Here is a 24,046-nt window from a genome sequence, read left to right as displayed (position 1 = left end):
GACCGTCACGCGCCGCTGAGGCACCGCCACCTCCGGACTGTCACTTCTTCTTCTTCTTCTTTTTTTTTTAAAGCCTCCACGCGGCGCAGGACCGACCTGCTCAGGTGTGTAGGCGGGTGGCAGCTCGCGTGAAGGTTGTGGACGAGAGAGCGGAGAAAGCGGGCAAGAGACTGGAGGCTGTGCTCGCCGCAGCGGAGGACAGGGGGACCGCCGGCGAGACGGGAAGTTGCTCGCGTTTATTCTACAGGTTGCGTGCGCCACGAGCGACCGCCGCGGAGGGGAACGCACCGGAGGAGCCGCGCGCAGCTGCCGCAGCCGCCGCCGCCGAAGCCACTGCCGGCTCCGAGCCGCCTGTTTGCTTGTTGTCGCCGGACTAACGGACGTTTCTCACTCCGAGGCTGAAGCTGCCGCATTGCAACAGGCGGAGAAGCAGCAGCGAAGTGGAGAGAAGGAAGAAAGAAGAAGAAGGAGGAGGAGGAGGAGGAGGCGGAGGAGGAGGAGAAGAAGGACAGACGAGACCGACTTGCGTCCGCCTGCATGGTTAGCCGAAAACGCGGAACGGAACAAACGCGCAATTTAAAGAAGAAACATTTGAAATAATATTGATAATAATAATAATAATAAAGCTAGCGAACAGAACAGCAGACCAGAGATGTCGAGACGAAAACAGGCCAAGCCTCGCTCCGTTAAAGGTAAGAATCAGTTTGACTTTTGTCCTGTGAACGGACACTTCTCACAGTTTTTACTAAAGAAACGTCCGCGAATTGAACCAAGACAACCAGTCACTGTGAATTCAATGTCCCTCTTTTACAGTTTCAGTTTAGTTTCTTATTATTTGCAATTGCCCGGGACGCCGGTTGAATAAACAGCAACAGCAGCAAAAAGTGTGACTCCGCTGTCTTCGTGTCGCCTCCGATGGTCACACTGTTGTTGTTATAAGATAAGGTCTGCAGTTTAATTTCTCGATGTGCTGGCCCTCTCCGCGATAATTGTTTTCAATTAGCCGCCACACCGTCAGGTCAACAGGAGACACCGGTGTGTCGTTTTTCCTCACAGCTTTTCTTCTGATTTCTGACCAACTTGTTGTAATCCAAGCCTGTTTAATGCGGATTACCTGCATGTTTGTGGTGTCCTCATTTACATCCTTTGGGCAAATCTGACCGTTTGACCCCACGTTAAGTCACTTGCTCACTACATATACACTCTTTTTTTTTGGTAGCACTCTACAATTTTTTGAACTTGTGTAATGATAAAATGTACTTTTAAAATGTTAAAGCTCTTGCAATTTACACATGATTCAAAATGCAATATTTAAGTCTGAATGTGACTTGATGTTTTAGAAATTGTATGTCTGTGCCCAAAAACATACAAGTTAAAATATTTGCATTCCCCCTTTAAAACTATGTCCTGCAAGTTTATGGAAAGCTGTAATTCACAGTTTTGTGTTCCGAAACTGAAAGTCCATGTTACACATGTTAAATTGAAGCATTAATTTAGCAGAAAGAAGGCCTGAATGTTTTCCATTATCATAAAGTGGTATTCATTGCAGTGCATGGGTGAGTGGGCATCATACATGGGGGCATGTGGTGTCCTTGGCCTCTGTGTTTCCTTTATGAGACCCAGATGGGCAACGGGATGGGCTGACCATGTGGTCGCCACCCCCTCCCCCATTTCCTCCACCATACAGGCTTTCCCTTTTCTGTGACTGTCTAGGAAGCGGAGGGCTGCTCTGACAGCGTTGTTAGTTTGATTAGCAGCGTGATTTTCATTGATGGATTTCAGGGCTCTCCTGCAGGGTCTCAGACTCAGCCCATTTCATGTGGGGCAGGCTGGGAGTCCTTTTGTCAGTTGCAGAAGAGTCTACACATGCCACACATGAAGTACAGACAGAATGTGTTATGGCGGTCCCTCAGGGATGTGTTTGCGGTTCACTGTGGGCTATAAGTGCAGAAAAGCTGTTTAAGCTGTTTAAGAGCACACAGTTCAGAAGGAGTGGACATGTCCGAGGGAAGATGATGTGATTGCCACAACAGATTTTTCCACCTCTTGTGTCGTAATGATGGTTTCAATTTTCAATTGATTCATGCAGCCGATTGAAATAGATAAATAACTAAATCTTGATCATAAAAAATTGATATGGCCCTGATAAAAATAGGATAATCCTAATAAAAATTATCTGATAATTGATGTAGGGACACTTTATGATCATCTTTTGTTATTTTATCCATGATCTCAAAAGCCCTTCCCATCTTCTTATAAACAATATAATTGCTCTCCAAGAATATTTTTGGGACGCACAAGATTTGCTTCCATCACGATAGTTTTTTTGTTGTTGTTATTTTTGACTTTTTAAATTATTGATAATTGATTTCATATGCACAAACGTTAGGCTGGAATTTTTCATTCAACTATGTTCAATGTGAAGAGAAATAAACAACCTCTGGGCAAAATCATGGAAAGCCTTGGCTCTTGACAGTAAATAATGTTAAATCATCCTTCATGAATATTTAGTTGATTTCAGTGTCATCAGTATGTGAAACATGGGTTGAATAAGGCTGCAGTTGTTGTTGCCCCCTCTGTTGTAGTGTTGTTGATACTCAGCGCAGTTTGTCAGAACACAATTCAGCTGCTGTGGACCAGTGAATCTGCCTACTGCTGCTCCCTGAGTGTGTGTGCGTGTGTGTGTACGCGTATGATTGTGCGTGCCTAAACTCCGCAAGATCTACATTCTTGTGTTTGTGTTTGCATGCATCATAGACATGAAAGCCTTGCTGTGTGTCTGCGTGAGTGTGTCACTGAGGCAGCCTGGTCTCAGCAGCCTGGATAACCAGAGCTTAGCTTTAGTCAGGCAGCCAAGCGAAGCAGAGCGAGGCAAAGCTGAGGCCGACGATCACCACTCTGCGTGTGCGTGTGCGCAGCAAAAGGTAACACAGCACTTGTAGTGCAGCTTGCATAAGCACCATGTGTTTTGTGTATGTGTTAGTCATCTGTGTGTGTGTACACGCGTGTCGCTATCTCCCCTCCACACCTTGCCCCCACTGACAGCTTGGCCAGACCTGGCATTGAGGGGGGAAAGATGGGGAGAGGGATGCAGAGGGAGATAGATGTGGTGGAGAAAGAGGGGGTGAAGGGTAAAACAGGTAGCGAGGTAGGAAGAGAGGTGTTTGGGGCCAGTGCAGTGGCACATAGCAGGTGAGTGGGCAGGGAGGGAGGGATGGAGGCCAGGACGAGGTGAGAACCACCAGGGGATTATCTGTGTTTTCATGTTCTTCTGTCTTTCACCTGCTCACCCAACTCTGACTGGCTGCCTGGCTCGGGCTTACGGACCCACTGGCCAGCCAGGCATACCAAAACAATAACACAGGAGCACCGAGTCCCACCTCATCCATCTCCTGCTATGGATTTTCACTGACTCACCGCGCCCCTCGCTTGCACACAGGTTATAAATCAACATTTTATTGTTATTGTAATCTGTCAGATTCGATTTACATCAGATAATCAGGTACATTACCCACCACTCATACTTTAAAGTTGCTTTCATTTGACATTTATTGCTTTTTTCTTGACTTTATACCCTGATTACTTCATGTGCTTCCAAGTGGAAAAAGTTCATTGCTCAACATGTGGTTGAAGTGCTTGTGAGAATAGCTGGGAAAATTATGTTTTTATGAGTTTGTCCTTTGCAAAGCTTGACATTTATTGGATGGAGTGTACAGCGCTGTGTCATGTAGTCTCCCGAAGCAAATAGGGAGTAATAGTTAAACAACATGTTCTGATTTTAACCAATCAAGCCAGTGATTAATTTGTTTTTGATGATTTTCCATCCAGATGGAGTTAAAATACAGACTCGGAAGGCCCATTCAAACAGTAAATTCAGTAGAAAGTAATATAACCAGAGTAAAACAGTGGTATTAGTCGTCTTATTACTGTTCCTCTGTTTCACCACTGCGACTCTGCTCTTTTGATGGATTTACTTGACCAGCCTCGCCTTTATAGCGATTAGACCTTGTTAGCAGTGAGGGGACTTGACTAATTGCAGTCTGTTAATTGAACATGGACTAATGGCGCGATGATGGGCCATGAAACTAGCTGATGGGGTGAGAGGAAAAAGGAGGGGGCGGCCACGAGGAAGAAATGAAAGAGCGCGGCTTCTCTCTTATCAAAATATTATTTCAGTGGATTAATCCGTTTTTAATGTGTGTCTTTAGCGAGGCGAGGCAGCGAAAATCTCCCTCTCTGTCTGCTCCAGCAGCCTCGCTATGCTATCTCCTTCTCCCTCTCTCTCTCTCTCGCTCTCTCTCTCTCTCCAGCTTCCTCTCTCTCTCTTAGCTCTTAGCCCCTTGAGTCTCTCATGCATTATGTAGTGATGATTATTACTTAATTACACATTAATAAATCCGCTTCATTTGCAGGACATTAAACGGGAGTTGAGCGCATATGACAGGGAGATGGAGGAGAACAGGAAGATTGGAGAAGGAGGGGCATGAAGGGAGCACTTACTTTTTGGCATTTATTTGGTTTGTTTTGAGTGTTGTTTATAGGAGGGAGAGAAGTGTGCGTTGAGCACAGCTCTTCCAGCCTAATGACATAATTTCCACTCCATCTCCTCCTTTCTAACTCACTCGCTCTCTTTTCCACTCTCACCTCTGTACATCCACCTCCCCGCGGTCTGGATCTTCTTTTTAAATCCTCTGTAAACACATTTCCGGCTCATTTATGTAGACCGTTTGGTCCTCGATCAACAGTAGCTGCTGTTTGCTCGATTTCATGAAAACTTCTGTGAAGATAAACTATAATTTTAGAGAAAAGCAGGTAAATCAGGCTAATAAGTATAAAGCACTCCCAACAATTTGCCACAATGGATTCAATTCTATTGACTGGCTAATCACATAATAGACAAATGACTTCAGCGTACCCGCCTGCATCTTGCTTTTATTTCACTGGTTACGGATGCATAATAATCCCTGTAAGTATGCGACTTAAATTTAATAAGAAACTCTGGGATAGTAATTATTCATTGCCTGGAGTTAAAGTTATTGTCAATTAACTGCTCAAGACTTGAAATTAACAATTGCCAAGCCGCCAAATGTGGGTAAAAATTAATTGTGACTGGAAATGTCATCAAGTTACAACCCAATTTGATAGTTTTTCAATCTAATTATGACACTCCCACAGAGGCTAAAGGAAATGGAGCAAACAGTAGGTCACGTGGGCATAAACGGTGACCATATGTTCTTTTTTTTATTGTTTGTTTAAAGCCTAACATCATCGTATTATCTGCTGGCAGCGGCCGTATGAAAGATTGTGTGGCGTGTGTAATACAGTACAGCCGATCTCTCATTTCTCATCCACTCTCGCTCTCCCGTCTATTTTTCTTTCTTCCTTTGCCTCTTTCTTCCCATCTGGCTTTACCATTAGAGTAGTTTTTAATGTCACCCTTTGGCAGAGCGCAGAGACATTCATAGGGCGACTGGCTCCTATAAAACTCAGAGACCCTGCACATGTGGCTTGGATTACTTCAAGACAACAATGTTTCCTTTCGCAGGTACATCTGCGTGTAAGTAAGTGTTGCAAAGCTCTCTGTCTTCTGTTTATTAATACGCGAAAAGTGAATATCCTAATTTCTGTTTGCAAGGCTATAAATAGTGTTAACAATAGTGCGATCGGCGCGTGTACAGCCACATTGAGTCGCTTCTGTACAAAAAGCCTGTTGTGGCTTTGCATTAAGGGCTGCTGAACCATTAAATGGCTTTCTGAAAGCTTTGTTCGAAATTCCATTGACTCCTCAGCGGGGGGTGGATTTGAGTTTTTGGTAGTTGGTTTTTTTTTTTATTTTTTTTTTTTAATGGGACAAAACAAGCTAATGTAATTGGTGATTGGTGGAGCCCAGCAGTACCATGCATTGAATGTAATGGACTCATGTGGATTTGCACTCAATTAGAACCAAATTACTACACGATTGGAAAAGTGTAAAACATAACTAAACAGAAATATGCCTTTTTTTCACCAGAGACAGGGAAGGAGTCAAGGTGTGTCGATTTAAAAATATGGATGGATGAATTCCAGCCATCCCACAGCTTTAATCCTGACTTCAGAAAATGATCAATACCCCTCCCATCTAATGCTGATATAGTATTCAACCAAAAATCAGATAATGCAGGATAACTTCCACTTAACGCCTCTTGTATAGTATTGATTAAGCATGAAAAAATAAATCAGAGCATCAAATTGTAACCAAGCATATAATATAGGAAGTATGGCTAGTGGAATAAAATTTATTGATGTTTCATTTCTAATTTGATGTTGTGCAAAGATAACATTAAAATAGATAAAAATGTGGTTAAAAAGACTTGTTGTCTCTCAAAACCGTTAAAACCAGTAACGTGAACATTTTTAGAATTTCGGTTTCAGGCTGCAAAGAATTGAGATTGAGGCTTGTTGTCCATGTTTGTTGTCTGCAAACCCACTATGTGCAAGTTAGAAAAAAAGTCAGCTGTTATTTTTTTCTTTTTTAGTTACTTTATAGCCGTAAATCATGGAGGCTGGTGCCAGTTTCAGCAAACATTGGGTGTAGAGCAGGATGCACCTGAACACGTTAACACAAATGAAGAATGACTGTATGACTCACGTGATGTCTTGAGATTGATGGAAAAGCTGGATGATTGCTCCAGAGACATAAGGACAACATGCACAGCTCTGCACCAAAAGTTCCTGTCCTGCTGCAATTTGAGAGGGCAAACAGCAGTTAAAGTTCTTTATGCTTGTTTCTTCTGCAACCTCGGGTTTATCAGTAGTTTATCATTGAAGAGCTTCACTTATGTAGATATTTTCACTCATTCATCTATATTTTATTGTTTTAAGCACAAAAGCACTCAAATAAATCTAGAATGACCAAATTAATTCATATTTTTGACATTGTGATATTCTTCTACGTCTAACTTGTTGAGTTGGTTACTGGTGTTTTTAATATTATTATCAAAAGGTCTGAAATTAAAAAAGTGTGAAAAAATTGAAATTTTAGCTAAAAAAAAATCTCAGTTCAACTTTTCAAAAAGCAAGAGCCATGTGTTATGCACATTGTGTAATCTTCACCTGTTTGCAAACTGAGGTGTTTCACATTAAACTCCTTTGCACTTTCAATTGTAGTGGTTCCTAATCTGAGGCCCGGGCTTCAAAGACTGCTGGTAATCTGTTATTTCTTGTTGCTCATGTTCAGAAAACATCATAAGACTTTATACAATCTTCAGAATGTTGATATGCTTGTGTGTCTTCTAGTGATTTAAAAAAAAAAATGAGATGGAATCTTCTTAGTGGGGAAAAAAAGGCTGTGGACCACTGCTCTATCGGACAGCTGTTCAGCTTGTATTTACAGTTGAGTTGTCAAATTTGATTTACTACGTTTAATTAAAGACAAGTATGTATCTGTCTGCACCGGCAGCTGTGGTGTTTATGTTTGACATCTGATTGTGTTTCATTGCTGTGCCGGTGAAATGATCTTTCTGACCCTTGGAAAAACTCTCAGTAATCAACTTAACACTATGGGATGTTAAGTACAGTGAAACTGGAGTCGTGAACTGTAACGCTCAATGATTAGGACTTGATAAGTCTGGACTTGTAACCCTTCGTCAGCAGGATGAGCAGCAAAAAATGAGATTTTGTTTTAAATAATAATGGATGGGAGAAGGTCACATCGTCTGGTAGGCTTGGTTAGCTTTTCATTGTACGAGGTGTGTGTGTGTGTCTCGGTGTGTGAGTGTGTACTCATTTGTGTGTCAGGCAAGGGTGAAGTCCCTCAGTGAGGTGTGTGCATGCCAGCGACAACTCCTTATCAGCGGCCAGCCTGGTGTGGTTGTGCATGTACATGTTTGTGAGTGTGTGTGCGCGCGTCTGTGTGAGTGTGAGACAGAGCACGGGGCCGTCATGGGCCAGGACTGTGCCATTGTAGCGGCTTAGCTAGCCTCGTTTATCAGCTACAAACTCACTGGACCTTAACACAAACCCACCCCTCTGGAGACACACACACACACACACACACACAGTGTAGCTGAGCTTGGTGCATGCCCGCACCCCGCAGCCTTCAAGAAGAGAAAGATGATGCTGGTGTGACTATACACATGTGCGTACACACACACACACACACACACACACACACACACACACACACACACACACGCACACACACGCACACACACTCAGTTCCTGCAGTCGGTGCAGACGATGCTTGCCAAGCCCGTTATCCCCCGACCACCTGATAGTCTCCCAGGACTTGAACCCTTTTTAGTTTCCTACAAGTCGTCCAGTGTGCGTGTACGTGAGTGGATGAGATCCTGAAGACATTAAGCGTCTTCCTTTGTCAGGCGCCAATGATTCACCTACAGTGTGTGTGTGTTTATCTGTATTATACTGACTATTAGCTTGTTAGATGAGTAATTGATCATGGCTCTCTCTGATATGGGTTTTATAAAAGTGCAACTCAGTTTATTGGGCTGATGTTTTTAGTTAGTCACTTGTCTCTAAATTTATCCCGGGAGATATATTTAAACAGAAAAATGGAACTTTTAGACTCTCCTGAAAGCATATTGCCTTGAGAATAAAATATCAGTTGTAGCTTTGATTTGACATGTATGGCCAAATGATATACAATTAAAAGAGACTTTGAATGTGTAATTATCATGCATTAATAGCTTTACCAAATGAAAACTAATCATACTGTTGCTTCCTGTACATCATATACGTACATATTGAAAAACTGTGTTTATTCTCACAATATATGATTGGCAGGCATAATTAAACAAAAGAGTTGGAAATTTTCAACTGTCGAAGATCAAAACTGTACATCATGAATACTAAACTTTGAATTTTTGTTTTTCTGACAAGATTGTATTGTTCAGCATGCATATACTTTATTTATATTTGTGCTAAAGGATGGTATTATTAATATTTTTAAGCAAATAAAAGGGTCTTTTTCCTTCCCCGTCAGCTGCCTCCACCACAGTCTTTTCCTCTCATTCACCCTTTCATCCTGCCTTCCTTAGTCCCCTCCAACCACCACTTCTCCACCCTCCTCCTACACCCCCCGCCCCCTTCCTTTTCTGTACATTAAACATTAGTGGTGGGGGCAATTAGCGGTGCCTCTCTGCACACCTGGCTGATGCATAATATATTTATTGGGCTACCCTCCCTCTCCTTCTGACACACACTGGTGTTGATGAAAGGGTGACTTTTGGGAAATGGGAGGGGTGCGTGTGTGTGTGTGTGTGTGTGTGTGTGTGTGTGTGTGTGTGTGTGTGTGTGTGTGTGTGTGTGTGTGAGAGAGAGAGAGAGAGAGAGAGAGAGAGAGAGAGAGAGAGAGAGAGAGAGAGAGAGAGAGAGTTGGGCCTCCAGCTTTGACCTCGCCTAACCTTCTTAGTTAGAGCTTTAACACAGGTCAGGTCAAACAGGTCAAATGTCACAAGTCTGGCTGAAGTATTAGATAACATTATGATTCATTCTGTAAGTTTATAGCTGTACAGTTTCTTAAATTAGCAAACATTTTGAGCAAATCTTGTCTTTTGAAAAGCAGTCTTATTCTTTTAAGTGCCAAAGTTTAAGATACAGTTTCCACTGCGGTTGTTCATCTTGTACTACACAGTTTATTTAGAATCCAAATAAAAGGATCCAAAACACAATGCATTTTACTGCTTGATAGCTTTTCCTCCACAGTCTGCCTGTCGCTGTCTGCTCTTGTAAGTAAACACCTGTATTTGTATGCAGATGCACAGCCACTCACAGAACATAGACCCAGACTAATGTGCATTGTCCTCAGAGCGTGGAGTCTTCAGCTGAACAAGCTGCTTGTGTTGTGTTCCTTTTTTATTCAACACTCTGCTGGGTCTTTGTAGTGCGCCCCGCACTCAGACCTACCAATGGTTCTTTTTAGCACTCCAGTCTTCAGTTGGTTTTTCTAACTTCTTTCCATTCACCTCCCAGTCAAAAGGCAAGGGCACCCCGCGGTGAGGCTTACAATGGAGCGAGTGAGAGCAGGAGAAAGCAAAAGCGCAAGACAGCCTGTGTGTGTGTGAGAGGGAGCAAGGAGAGACTCCACACCGAAAGAAAAACAGAGGTGGTGTCGATACAAGATGGAATTTGTAGCTGATTTTTAAAGAAAATCTAATTGCCTCCTCCAACTTTTTTGTTTTGAATGAAATAGTCAGTTTTAGTAGCAGCAAACTGACGTTTCCAAATAATTATGGCATTAATAGAGTTAGAAAATATGTGAAAATAAGAGGGCTTCATGTTTTTTTTCCCCTTCAGAACTGCTGAAGTTGGGAGAACAAATTCAGACTTCTGTGACTGCACAAGCAGGTTCAGAAAATCCAGAGTGACTTTACTTGTACTGCAGAGTTGGTGGTGGTGCCTTCTCTTGTATGCCAGGGTTCTAATAAAAGCTTTATGCCCATATCAAGACAGAATGGAGAAGGGGAGACAGTGGTAGAGCAGAAAGAGAATAAGAGATTGTATGGTGAGAGGTGTGTGTGTGTGTGTGTGTGTGTGTGTGTATTTGTGCGTGTGTGTTGGTCAGTGTAGGCCAGTTTTAAAAATGCAGAAGTACTGTCTGCCTCACACTCAGAGTTGATAAGCAGCCTGGGGACTAGCACACCCAGCTTCTAGTTCTCTCCGATTCTTGCCTATCCTCTTTCCTCTCCCAAAAAAAAGATAATTAGTACAAATAAATACCTTGCTGAGGGGAATAATTGTTTATTGACATTGGTACATTGAACCAGCGGGATGCCAGTTTAAAGTGGGACTCAACCTTAAATGCACATTGCCTGTAGCCTTATCGTTGAACCCTTAGGCCCCGTTTACAAAATACCGATTGACTGGAAACATCGTTTTTCAGGGTTTCATATTCAAATGGCAACATTTGAGAGCAATTTTCAAACACGAGAAATGCCACAAACACTGAAAACGTTGTAGTTTTGATACTAGGTGATTAGCTCATGTGTGTTTTTGTAGTACATTCACCCACGCATGCATCCAGAGAACAGTACAATAATTAAGGTCCTTTAAGCTGTCTTTGTTCATCTTATAGACCCACTCAGTGTCTGGTATTTGTGAGAAATGTCCTCCTGCTTGTGTGTAGTAAATGCACACTTTTCTGTTAGCAGCACTAACTCTCTGGACTCCTCCATTGTCATTGTTGCTGATCCACTCACACATGTGCTTAAAAGCTATCGACTGTGACCACAGTGCACATGTGCCGTACCGCATGTTTCAGAGACTAAATGTCTGGAACCTCTGGAAGCTGCTCTCAAGAACTGCTGTTTCCACTGCTTGCAGTGCTGTTATCCATGGTTACATGATGCTTTTTCTTTTGGAATTAAATAATTCGAGATGAAATAATTCAGAGTTGAAGTATTCTCCTTCGTGTTTACATGGGAATAGTGAATCCAAATTAAGATTTACATGGAAAACTTTATTCACCATTCACTGTTATTTAATTCTGCTTTAACTCTGTGGCTTGGGATGGGTTCTGATTCGACAGGGGGTGGAAGTGACCAATATACTGAGGTAAACAGACTCCTGTGTCTGTTTTCTTTCTTTCTCGATTAACTTTGATACTTCATCTTTAAAAAGTCTGCATTTTTATGCTTCTGTCCATTCACACTTTTCATTATAGCCATTTCTTCTTAGGTTCCCATTAGATAAATTGTCTCTGTTCGAGTCCAATGCTTGCTTCGGGCGGCTGTCTTGGAATATGTGTGTCTTAGCAGCAAGACAACTGAAAGAGCATGAGCAGAACAACCGGAATTCACTCAAAGGGGATTGAAGACACACATAATTAGGGAATTATTTAATTCCATTTTAAAATCTGAATAAATGTGCCAGTTTATTTGGAATTAAGTTTAATTTGTAATCAACATTTTTATTCAACATTAGGTGTTTATAGTTTCATTTTAAAGTGGAGTTAACTTTTATTCAGAATTAAAGAGGAATGAACCCTCTCATGTAAACGTGGCCAACGTCATGAGGAAGCAGCTGAAATCCAACAGAGGTTTGCTGTGGAGGTGAGGTCTTAAATCCCCATTTTAAAACCTGCAGACATTGAAAACTTTGATAGAAGGGTGTCATTTACAAGGGGCATACCGTAGATCAACATAAAGAAAGTTATTGATCCTGGTTTTTCCAATTTTAATCTGTGGTTTACTTCAGGAGGTATTTAGAAATGTTCAGTGCTGAAGCGACCCCGCCTCTATAGTCGACTGCTGAATGTCTCTTTGCAGACGTGAGCAACAGATTGTCATTAAAGCTGAAAGATATCATTCACTGTTGCTAACCTCGAATGACCATATCATTTCTGTATTTTAAATTCTAATTCAATTCGCTCTTCTTGCCGAAATGCATCTAACCGATGTGAATCGAATTACTGCTACACCAAATAGCCAATAGATTGTATTGAGAATTCAGTACATATGCTGAGATAAAAATGCTTCTATTGATCCTTGTAGAAGATTTAGTTACAGGAACCATGAGAGACACTTTGCTCTGCCTTGCTTTGCCTTGGTGGTGACGCCACCAACATGACATGAGCAGAGAGGTGATTAATGCCGCATAGTTTTAGTGCAAGTGGCGAAAATGTTCGCCAACCATCTGATGCAATCTCCAAAAAACTGTTGGTATTTTGGGTCGTTTCAAAAATAGGAAGTACATTTTAGAAGAAGCTTGATTACACGTCTACTCAAACAAACAAACAACCAGCCACGCTCCGAGCGCACACGCGCTGTGTGTATATTTTTCTTGTTACTCCCAGAAGGAGCGTGACGAGCGAGTTAATCTGTCCGCCAGCGATGCGGCATGACACAAAGCTGTTTATTTCCCTTTTCCTCTCCGTCTCTGTCTTCTTCCCTCTCTCCCTTCCCTTCTCTCCCTCTCCTTGCGTCTCTCTCCTCCTGTAAAGCCTAATCAAGTTTGTATCAAGCTAAATAATGCCTTAGCGTGAAATTGGTGTCTTCAGTCAAAAAGCACTCCCGAGCCTGTACTACAAGAGAAGGCAATTATGTATCCCTCCCTACCCTCCACCCTCAAGCCCTGTCTGCTCTTGTTGTTCATGCTGTGTGTGTGTGAGTGTGTATGTGTGTGTGTGAGTGTGTGTGTTAATATGCATGAACTTTGACTGCCGTACCTCATAATTCGTCTCATCTCCTTCGGATGACATCAGAGCAATGTTACAGCTCAGTCCTCTATCGGTGAACTCTGTGTCTTTACTTGACTTGTGTGTGTGTGTGTGTGTGTGTGTGTGTGTGTGTGTGTGTGTGTGTGTGTGTGTGTGTGTGTGTGTGTGTGTGTGTCAGTCTCTAATGGTGAGTGCAGGCTGCTGGGGGAACTTCTAGTTCAGTTATTTCTGGAGGCCTCCCCAGAGTCAAGGTACTCCAGAGGAATGCTTTCCCTCTCCTCCTCCTGCCCTCTCTTTCTCACTCTGTCCTACTCCTTATTTTTTCTCCTCACTGGCCTCCTTCACCTCCTGTCCTTCCTCACAAGCGCTTTCATCGTCACCTCCGTCTCACCTTTTCCTCTCGACTCTCCCACTTTTCTCTCGCTTCTTTCTCCGCGGTGCTTATATTTTGGTTTTCTGTTTACTCGTCCTCCTCCTCCTCCTTTTCGGTTCTTTCCTATACACGTCTCCGCTGCGATCGATTCCTCTTCCCGCCACACTCTCTCTGACAGACAGAAAAACAAATGTCAGATCAGAGAGGCTCTTTAATCTCAAGCTGTGTTGTTTGGCCCTGAACATCAACTCTGCGCCTGTCTGTGAGTGTGTGTGTGTGTGTGTGTGAGTGAAAATGAGTGCTCTGCTTTCTAGATGTTGAGAGAGGTGAATCAGTTGTGTTTTAATGAGCAGCTCTTTTTGTTTAATGGATTTTTTTCAAACCATTTTTGTAGGAATTATGCACCTGTAATAATGCAGTCAGTCTTTTTGTGCACAAACCAGGAAACACGTTGCGCGTTTATATTGTCCAGTGTTGTTGGGGGGGTGGGGGGGTATATTCGAGGATGTTGGGAAGGTTGCATAGCAACCCAATTTGGCCACAACGCATGGTTTACCAGCAAGCATGACCTCATGTACAAGAAGAAACTGAAGAAATGGAGTGAAGGTCAAAACGGGTGAAAGCAGGAGGAATGTTGGGCGTACAGCGAGAAGACTGACAAGACGGAAAAGTGGTGACGACCGAAGGTGAGAGCAGAGCAAAGCTGTAAAAATATAATCAGATGGAAACATTTTGGATGGACGAAGTGGGAGAGAGTGACGAGAGAGGAAGAGTCGAACACAGAGACCGTGGAGAGAAAAAGATAGAGAGGGCGATGGAGCTTGTCCGCCAGGCTTTGTGTGGTTGTTGTTCTTTCTCGCTGCCATCCATCTAAGCCCTCTGCTAACTCTGTCCCTTTACACACACTCACACAAACAAAAGCACGTATACACACACACACACACATACACACACGCTCACACACTGTCCCAAACCTCAGACTAGCCTGGTGTTTCTGGCCACTGGCTCAGAGCTTGGGATGTGTGTCTGTGTGTGTGTTTATGTATTTTAAGGCTGTTTTGTTCAGAATGCAGGCAGGCAGAGAGAGCGGTTTTACTGCTGATAAAAGTATTTGGTTAATCAGCTTCTGTCCCCGTCCCCTGACTAGATGTGTGTGTGTGTGTGTGTGTGTGTGTGTGTGTGTGTGTGTGTGTGTGTGTCACAGGCCATTGAAGTTGGGGGTGCTCCCAGGGGGCGGGCTGGGGATGTAGATTGGCATCAGCCCTCGGCCAGTGGCGTCACAAAGTCGCTCCTGAGGGACGGGAAGGGCAGCCAATGAGAGACTCCATCTGGAGCTATAGGGAGAAACCCGTCTGTGGAGGGGGGCGGAATGGGTACGAGATGGGGAGAAAGGGAGGAGGGGTGAAGAAAAAAATGATGAGAAGGAGAGACAGACAGATAAAGAGAGAGAGAGAGGGAGTCAGATGACAATTACCCTCTTGACTTCTGTCCAGCACCGGTTGTCAATCAGACGGCCCCTCTGGGAAATGAACCCGCCTGTCATTGGCTACACCGGCCCAGGTCCCGCCTTTCTGTGCAGCCTGGCCAATGCACGATTGGCCACAGTGACCCGTTCGTCAAGGAGATCTGGGAACACCAGAGCCTTGGGCTGCTTTGGGAATAAATGGCCCTGATACTGTACGTGCATGCATGTGTTGTTTAGGAGGGAAAAAAAAAAAAAGACAAAGGATTTTCTTAGCGAGGCTGCGACTGCTTTCACGGGACAGAAACGAAGGAGACGCAAAGATAGAAAAGAAGAACCAAGAAAGTAGACTGTCGGAGAAGAGAGAAAGGGGTTTGAGGAAAGTCGAGACAGTGGGACAGGGAAAAGAAATTGAGAATGAGGGATGAAGGAACAAAGCATTGTGGTTGTCAAAAATGGGACTCATGAGTATATGAGGGGAGACACGACAGCAAGAAAACATGGAAGGAGTATTTTAGACATGGAAAGGTTGAATAAATAAGCAGAAAGAGAGAAAAAGGGCTCTAGACAAGGGATAGAAATACGGTAGAGAGGTCTATTGTTTGGCTTTCTAGCTGTTTAAGTATATTTGATCGCGTCTGCACGTGGATAATTAATGATGACAACTGTGCAAATATTTGTATGATAACACCGCTGAGATGATAATACATCTTGGCTTTTTGCTGTTCTACTTTGCAGCGCTCCGCTCTGATCTTACTCTGATGTATGAAAACTAAAACAGCACACACTCCTCATTTTTGTATACAAGCATTAATAATGACAATTAACCTGCTTTTTTGCTTTTTGACTGTTTCATTTTGGTAACAAACTTTCCCTCCTGGTTGAAATCTGTCATTGTTAGGGAAGCTGAATAGAAGCAGGTCATAGCCTGTTTTCCACCCTGAACCAACTGCGGATGGGGTTTTACTTTTGTGTATATCTATCACCCAGCATGAATACTTCGTTTACTGCTTACTTTGTTTCCCTCAGTACGGCTTCAATAAATGCATCCTATAAACTTCTAGTAGTATGGAAGTTTGAACAACTTCATCTGGATTCAGATGTCACAAAAAGTAATTTGTTACCCTCACTCTTAAATCTGTGTATGTTTAAGTGTACAGCAACAACAATTAGAAAGTGCATAGATGAAAGAACGGAACCTTATGTATTTTGCAAAGCTCTGTGAGAATCTCAACAAATAAGACAGTTTCAGTTAAAGTGATGCAAAAACTTTCATTAAATGGTTAATAAAAGAAAGATTTAACGCAATTTAAGGATTGAATGAAACAGAGAACAAGTGAGTCTTGGCTTTGAAATCGTCCCCAGAACAGAAACTCCGTGGCTGATTTCTATAAGTAGACTACTACATAACATTGGGGTTCAGAATCTGAACGCCCACTGACCGACTGTATTTTTATTTTACCTTTGGGAAATTTAAAAGGAAAGAGGTATCCTGAGAACGCAAAGTACGAGGAAGCACATAAGGGTTTGACAGATAGGCCAGATATGATGTTCAATGCCATTTAATTGTTGTGAGCAAAAAAAAAAAACCTTAGAATTTGCTCTCAGGCAGACAATACAAAGAAGCTCGCACCGACGTAATGTGATCACATTTCCACTCTCTGGTCATAACACAAGCTGGTAAACTGTCTGCAGAACTCAAAAAGGTTTTCATACACAAACATGATGAAGAGACATTGTGATAATCATCAACTCTGCATATCAATGTCAATGCTGATATTGATAATAGAGCCTCAACCTTTATTATGGAAACAGTCATATTTTAAGAATTTTTGTGTTTGTTTCCAGTCATTTGGCAATTTTTTGGAGTTTTTCCATGTGTTGTACCAGAGGATGTGGGTCTGTTTCACTTGAAGATACTTGTGTTTCCTCATGGCGCTGCTCTCTCAGCTCTGTATCAGAGGAATTAGGAAGGTTTTTTATGTTTCAAGACTCTTTCTAAAGTGAGTCATAAAGCAAATGCTTGTGTGAAGGCCACGGTATGAAATGTCAATTGTGTTTGTGTGTCATTATGCAAAAAGTGATTTAGTGACATGTTAGTTTTACACTACATTTTCATCTTTCGAGCAAAGCGTTGGCACCCCCCCCCCCCCACCCCCCGCACACTGACGCCCTGCTTATCATGCATAAGCTCCTCCCTTTTGCAGTCCTATATGCAACACATTGCGATGCAGTGTGTGTTCTGACACCTTTGTATCACATCCAAAATTAACATCTGCTGCAGTTGCATTTACACTGAGTCTCTTTTTGGTAGAAACTGACCTCTGCAGCACCATCGTTGTGAAGACATATCAGCACATCAACACTTTTCTACACCCGACTCTTTAATTCAAAACTGCTTGTTTTTATGAACCGTAAGTTAATTTGGCAGTTCAGCTGAAAAAGATGTGCAAAAGTCACATTCAATACACTCGGCTCTCTTACGGGTTACCAGCATGTATGTGTGTGTGTGTGTGTGTGTGTGTGTGTGTGTGTGTGTGTGTGTGTGTGTGTGTGCGCGCGCGCACTAAGGGTTCCCTGTAGCTTCCTTCTTGCATTGTGTCACGCTCGTATCGTGCTCCAGGGTTTTCATTTGTGGTTCATTTCTGCAGTGTGTGTGTGTGTGTGTGTGTGTGTGTGTGTGTGTGTGTGTGATGTTTGATCTTTTGCCTTTTTGCTCTCTCAGTAATTACTGCCTTGCCTACAGGTGCACCACTTCCTGTGCGTGCATAAATCCTTTGGTGCGAGGCGGTGTTTCATGGGGATTGGTGATATCACCTGAAATCAATATCAGAATTAATTGCAACATATAGACATTAAATCTGTAAGAGATTCTCCTGATATTGATCCTATGGGTTCTAGAAATAGATGCCATCTTGTCTGAAGAAATTCAATTACAGAACATGTGAATATCCTAAAAATAAGAACTTGCTCCCTGCAAATTGGCATATTTTGTTTTTTTTTAAGTGACAAACATTAATCCCTCGTGCCAAAGCATAAGATTTTCAAGCGATTGAAACTCTGCCACTAGTGTGTCATAAATCAGCTTATTGTTCCAATTTACATCCTTCAAACTAGAGAGTATGAGCAGAAATAAAACATCATGTGGATGTAAAATAAACTAGTGAAAACACACAGCATTAATTAGGTAGCTTGGATTCTATTGTTCTGCCTTTCCGTTTTCAGTAATGCTCATCAGCCGATCTCTATTTGAACTAATCACAGGTGTACCCTCTGTCTTGCACATGCCTCCCCCTCTCTCCTTTTTATCCTTGCAGTATCTGTAAGCATGCCTAACCCTTCCCACACATGCACCCACCCCCCACGACCCCCCGGTGTGTGCAGGGTTCACAGTAACGGTGTGTGTGTGCGTCTCTGAGGGGGACAGAGGGAGGATATGGGAATCTAAATAAAGCTATGTGTGCTTGGCTAATGAAACACAGTGTATTCCCCACAGTCTCATCAGGAAAAATGGGCTTTTATCAGAGGCAGAGTTACCACTGCTGCTTCTTAGTTTTTTCTGAACGGCAAAAGCCATCTATATTAAAGATGTTTGTCATCATTTCACCTTTTGTGTTTGGGAAAAATACTGGCAACAACAAGAAACCCAGGTCAGGTGGTGTGGTGATCTCAGGAGGAAACGTAGCACTTAAAAAAGTGATACAACTCCGTGAAACTCTGCTTCTTTTAACAGTTTCACTCAATGTTGTTAGGGCACTAAGGTGTATGCTGCGACACAAGCAATGGGACCCGAGCCTTCACAGTTTGCAAACATTTAGAGAACCTCATTTTTCCACCTTCGCTCTAAATCAGCGCATGTATGCTCCTGCATTACAGGTTTTTAAAGAGTTTTCAAAGCATCGTCATGTGCATTAATGACACAACCCACAGTGCAGTTGTTTAAGAGGTAATATTCTTTAGGTATTTTAGAGGAAGTACTTTGTTTTTCTTCTGGTTTTCTCTTCTCATAGCTTCTCTTATATGTTTCTCTCTGCTGTGTTTGGCAGATATGTTGGTCACAGTGGGAGGTCTCAGTGCGTGCGGGGTTCTGTTCAAGCAGACACACAGACTTCAAGTCAAAGTCCTGAGGGTATCAAGCGCATGTCTGTGTGTGCTACACACCGTGTGTGTGTGTGTACTTGCGTGCACGTATGCGTGTATCCAGGAATCCATTAGTGTGTTATTAGCTCACTGTGGTCCACATCTGCTCCTCAGAACCAGCTCCAGTCCTGGATACTCAAAGGGATGCTTCACATTTGGTCCAAATGCTTGATTCCAGATTCTGGTTGGTTTCTTTGGATTTTGAGGAAATTGATTTTTTTTTTTTTTTTTTTTAAATCCTAATGAATTCAGTCAGTGGAAGAAAATTTTCACTGATTGCTGATTAATATAATTTCCACTTTGAAACTGATCCATCCATCCATCCATCCGTCCATCCATAGACCTTACAGGTATGCATGCATACAGTGGAGCCACGGTCACTCTCTGTATGCGTTAGTAGAGCAGAATAAACAGAGCAGTAAATTTCTTGAGCTCCAAAGTGATTGTGGTTTTTATAGTCATCCTCGCTCTGGGTCCAGTTTTGGTTCAGCTCTCATAATTTGTTCCTGTAGTAAAAATAGTTTCCTCTTTTGCATTCATCCACTGAAGGAAAAAAGGAAAAAAACAGACTGTAGTACAGACAAACACCTCAGGAACACATAGATGTGTGTTTTGATGCTTTTGCTCTCCAGTAATTAGCTCTCTTTTGGCAGAACTTCTCTGCAACATAAATTACTCAGAGACTGCTCAAGAACTGTGAAGATGTGATTGAGTACGCGAGTTTAAATCATCCTAACTGTTTTTTTGTGTGTGTGTTTCTTGGGTGGGTGTTCATTGAGGTTTTTGAATAGTAACAAATTGGATCACTATTAATCGTGCCGTTGTTTGTAGTGAGGACAGGGTGTTGGGTAGAAGACTGGCAGCCCCGGTCTGTGTTTTCATTGGATGCAGAGAGCACGGTGACTTTACCGTGTCGTTTCGTTCACCAGTCTTCACTGAAAAGCTTCAGTGGAATTTCACAAAGAAGCATTTGTGTGACACATATTTTGAGCAAAAAGGGCTCCTTTTATATTCGGAGAGAAACACGGTGAACATGGATGGAGCAGCGGGATCCCGCACATGTTTGTTTGAGATGTTTGTGTTTCAAATTCTGTCAGTCACGTGTTTGTTTGTGTTGCTGTGCTGGATAAAAATCCCTGTCTGTTGTTTGCTTTGGGTTTGGGAATGAAGTCATTGCACTGCATTGTTAGTTACTAAGAATATTCAGTCATGTGTAAAACGTTCAAGGCTGAGTTCATAATGCAGGCTGCCAGTGGCCGCTCAAACGGAGGCCTTTGAATCCAGGAACTCGACACGGTACTGTCCAGTGCTTTGAGCATTTCTGGAGTTGGTTCAGGGAACTTATCATTGACTGGGTGGACAGGAAATTGTAATGCGCTTCTAAATCCACAACCACAAACACTGGGAGGCTGGAGGCTTGGTATTCAAAACTACCATCTACAGACATCAGACCAACCTTGAAGTGGTTTCAGTCAATTATATTGATTTATACCAGCTGAAACTCAGTAAGTTGAAGTTTGAATGCAGTGATTGGAACCCTGTTTGAATAAGTGGATCCGTATGAAAGTCGACTTTTGGCCCAATCCTAACAAACTCTGGATCTTTGTAGAAGTGTGAATGCAGACAAGCCAAAAGACATGTAAATAAACCAGGCTCATCTCATAAGTGCATTAGCTCAATATCATAGCATTGTTGCAGATAATGTACTTTAGTATCCAGTTTAGAGCTGCAATGGATATTTTCTTGAGAGACATTGTTTGTTGTCTTTCAAGAAAATACTTATGTTGCTGCTTCCTTTATCCAATTCAAAGACTTTGTTTTGAAATAATGCATCATCAGTTTCTGCCTTCATCTCCTGTTTTTTCAAAGTTGCAGGTGACACACACAATCTGCGTTAGCTTCTGCGTATTGCAGGTTTTAGGTCGCTTGGTTTTGTGTGCCTTTGACATGTCTCTGTGCTTCATTTGATCGGTGTCACGGTGCACTGTGGGACAGGGAGTTTCACAATAGTTGCCTCCCAGTGTGAATGTGAGTCCCTGCAACTGTTTGTTTCTCTGTGTTGGCACTTAATTGCTAAAGCAGGGTAAAGAAGGTGGATGATTCAATTAAAGACAGTTTTCTCTAAATCAATGTCAGTGTTAAAGTTGCCCCATCACAAATGTCAAAACTTCTATAAGTACAAACAACTGGAACTGCTGAAATTGGACAAAGGCACACCTCAAAACTGTTTTTGTTTTCGAAGGAACACTTGACTGATTTATAACTTCTTGTTTTGATCGGAGCCTTTGGCTCGGGTTTTGTGTGGGGACGAGGCCGGTCAGGAGGGAGCCGGTGAGGACGTGGAGCGAGGAGCATGCGGAGGGGTGGAGGTTATCGCTGAGAGCAGGATGAGCATGAAGGATTTTGAAGGATCAGAGACGGAGGTGTGCGAGCGAGAAATGATGCATTGCTTTCTGGGGAGGTGGGGGTGAAAAGGAAATCCCATTGTGTGGTGGCTCCGGCCAGTTCCTGTTTGTGTGCCCGCTGTACTTCCCTCCTTCCTGCTGTACCCAGGAAGTCGGTATCACATTCCAGCTCTGATCAGGCCTGCCTGTGAATGTGTCACACATGTCAAACTATTGTCATTCCTGTATTGTTTGTTGATTCCTGGGTCTATTTCTGTGTTTATAAAGGATAAATATTGTTTGGGACGAATACATGTAGGGGATTGAATCTAAAATCTATAATCATTTGAATTGATCCGTTTGGGATTGTTTGCAGTATTTGTATGATTGTCTGTTTTCATGTTCCTGCACATTTATTCCCACAAATCCAGATGAATCTTCTGCTGTTCTATAAATGCATTGGAAGAATATTGCATATAAGGACGTCTTGTGCACATATTGCTCTACGTCTATATGAGTTGATTTGTTGTGTTTCCGAGATTTGTGGTGGACCTTTCCAAAGCAAGTGGAATCAGGCTGTTTACATGTGTGGTGAGCTGACAAAAAGCAGGAAAGTTGAAAGAGAAGGTTGCATTTCCCTTCCAGTTTAATGCAGCGAGTTGGCAAAAGTGAAATTGCCGTTCTGACATTAACTTATGTAAAGACAAGTGAATAAAAATTCCTTCGAAAAGCATTTGGAAAGATGGAGAGAAAAATATTCTTTTAGCAGGAGAAAATCTTCAGTAGTGTCACACTTCAAGGCATTTTTGGAAAAGAGAAGGACAAACATTTAAGAGTGCAGACCGATGGAACTAATAATCAGACTGGTTAAGAACTCAGAGAATCAAAACCACAGATCCTGACCTCTGCTGCAAGAGGACAGCAGTTTTTATGGAGGTGATATCAAACCATGGTCCTTTCAGAGCGTTCTGAGACCCTCTCCTCAAGGGGTCTCACTCACCACACTAACCGAGCAGTCGCAGTCCGTTTCTTTACCCAAACCCAACCTGCCAAGTGTGAACGCGCTTTACAGAAACAACTGAGACTTGTCTCAGTGAAATAGTCCAGTGGAAGCTTTGAGATTTATGAAAAGACTCAGCGTAAAGTCTGGAAGATTTACTGTTGTTCACAAATAAAAAACACCACGATCTGGTATCGTCAGATGAGCAGCTTGTGCCAGTTTGCTTTGGCAGCTGAGAGGAAGTGCGGCTGGCGTTGAAACTAACAATAATTTTAACCAATGATGCATCTAATGATTATTTTCTCAATTATTGGTTTAGCTGCTCTTTGAAATTTAGTTAAAAAAAAAACAGTTGTAATTATATAAAACCTATCAGACAGCCTAATTTGTCCAAACGAAATCAGTTTTGAATAAACACAAAATGTAATTGTTTGGCATTTTTATTAAAAACAAGTTTGATTATCAGGAAATCGGCCGGGAAGGTTCTTTTTTAAATCAATTTGTTGTATCCTTTTTGAACGAAGCTGATCTGGATAAAACTTACATTGAAATGATTATTTTTTTATATTGAAAGGCAAACACCCCTGTGTGTCCTGTGAGCCTCTTCACCTGTTAAATTTCTCTTGATTGAGATTAATAAAGTCACTTCTATTCTATATTCTATTCTATGATTAACTCCTTATATCAGAGGGAATATGGAGACCCTTTACTAAAAATCGAGATATGGTATTTTTTCCCTTCACTAAAAACAGTTTGAAGCCTTTTTTTTTTATCATCTTATGTTTGTTCAACCCTCTCATGACTGGAAAGCCTGTATTTACTTTTATTTTCTGGCTCTAAAATTGTGAGTGCTTCTGTCTCTCTCTCTGTTTTTTTTTTTTCTTCAAAGAAACCTTCATCGTCTTTTTTTGTTGGTTCATGAAAAGCTCATGTTACGGTTGTGTGTCCTGCTGGCGAATCTTACCGTTCAGGTTCTGTGGGGAGAGGCCCTGGAGAGAACACCATAATGAGTCGCAGCATATAAGGGAATAAAAGGGTTAATGTCTAGTATGGAATTTGAGAATATTTGACATAAAAAAAAAAAAACCTAACAATGTTTTTTTTTTATTTTTCTCTCTCTTATTTCCCCTCAGCAGTAGAAGAAGGGGAGTCGTCTGAGTGTGGAGGAACCTGGGATGAATCAACTGTCCAGACAGGTTACAAGAGACACACACACACACACACACAGACACATGCATGCACATATAGATACACATGTGCACAGACAGCTCATCCCAGACATGCATAGACGCAGAGACTTATTACAGACATGCTCACACAGAAACACACAGACATGCTGGCAAACGGCTTCCAGCCGGCTGTCATGATCCATACAAGACACCAAACTCCATACGTTTCTCTCACACACAAACACATGGGCTTACACAATTTATAACATTAGTTCCACGTGATTTACAATGGCTCTCTCAGAGGGAGATCAAGGAGAAGAAAGTGAAAGAGACGGTGAAATTTAGCGAACATAGAGGGAAGAGTG

General features: G+C 42.2%; 1 protein-coding gene across 4 annotated transcripts in view; it reads left to right on the top strand.

The window, feature by feature from the left end:
• The first annotated feature begins 173 nt into the window (after positions 1-173).
• znf423 (zinc finger protein 423) overlaps positions 174-24,046 on the top strand; it is a 153,653-nt gene continuing 129,780 nt past the window's right edge. The window contains exons 1-2 of one of the 4 annotated variants that reach the window (XM_030096376.1): positions 174-692; positions 23,649-23,708. In XM_030096376.1, coding sequence (XP_029952236.1) covers positions 653-692; positions 23,649-23,708 — 100 coding nt within the window. In that variant the 5' untranslated portion in view covers positions 174-652. Of the gene's footprint in view, positions 693-23,645; positions 23,709-24,046 lie in introns of all 4 variants that reach the window. The other 3 variants (XM_030096375.1, XM_030096377.1, XM_030096378.1) reach the window with 3 other exon arrangements.

This window comes from Salarias fasciatus, chromosome 7, assembly GCF_902148845.1.
Source record: "Salarias fasciatus chromosome 7, fSalaFa1.1, whole genome shotgun sequence".
Classification (NCBI taxonomy): domain Eukaryota; kingdom Metazoa; phylum Chordata; class Actinopteri; order Blenniiformes; family Blenniidae; genus Salarias; species Salarias fasciatus.
The sequence above is the reverse complement of the archived record's forward strand: the minus strand, read 5'-3'. Positions and strand labels throughout refer to the sequence as shown.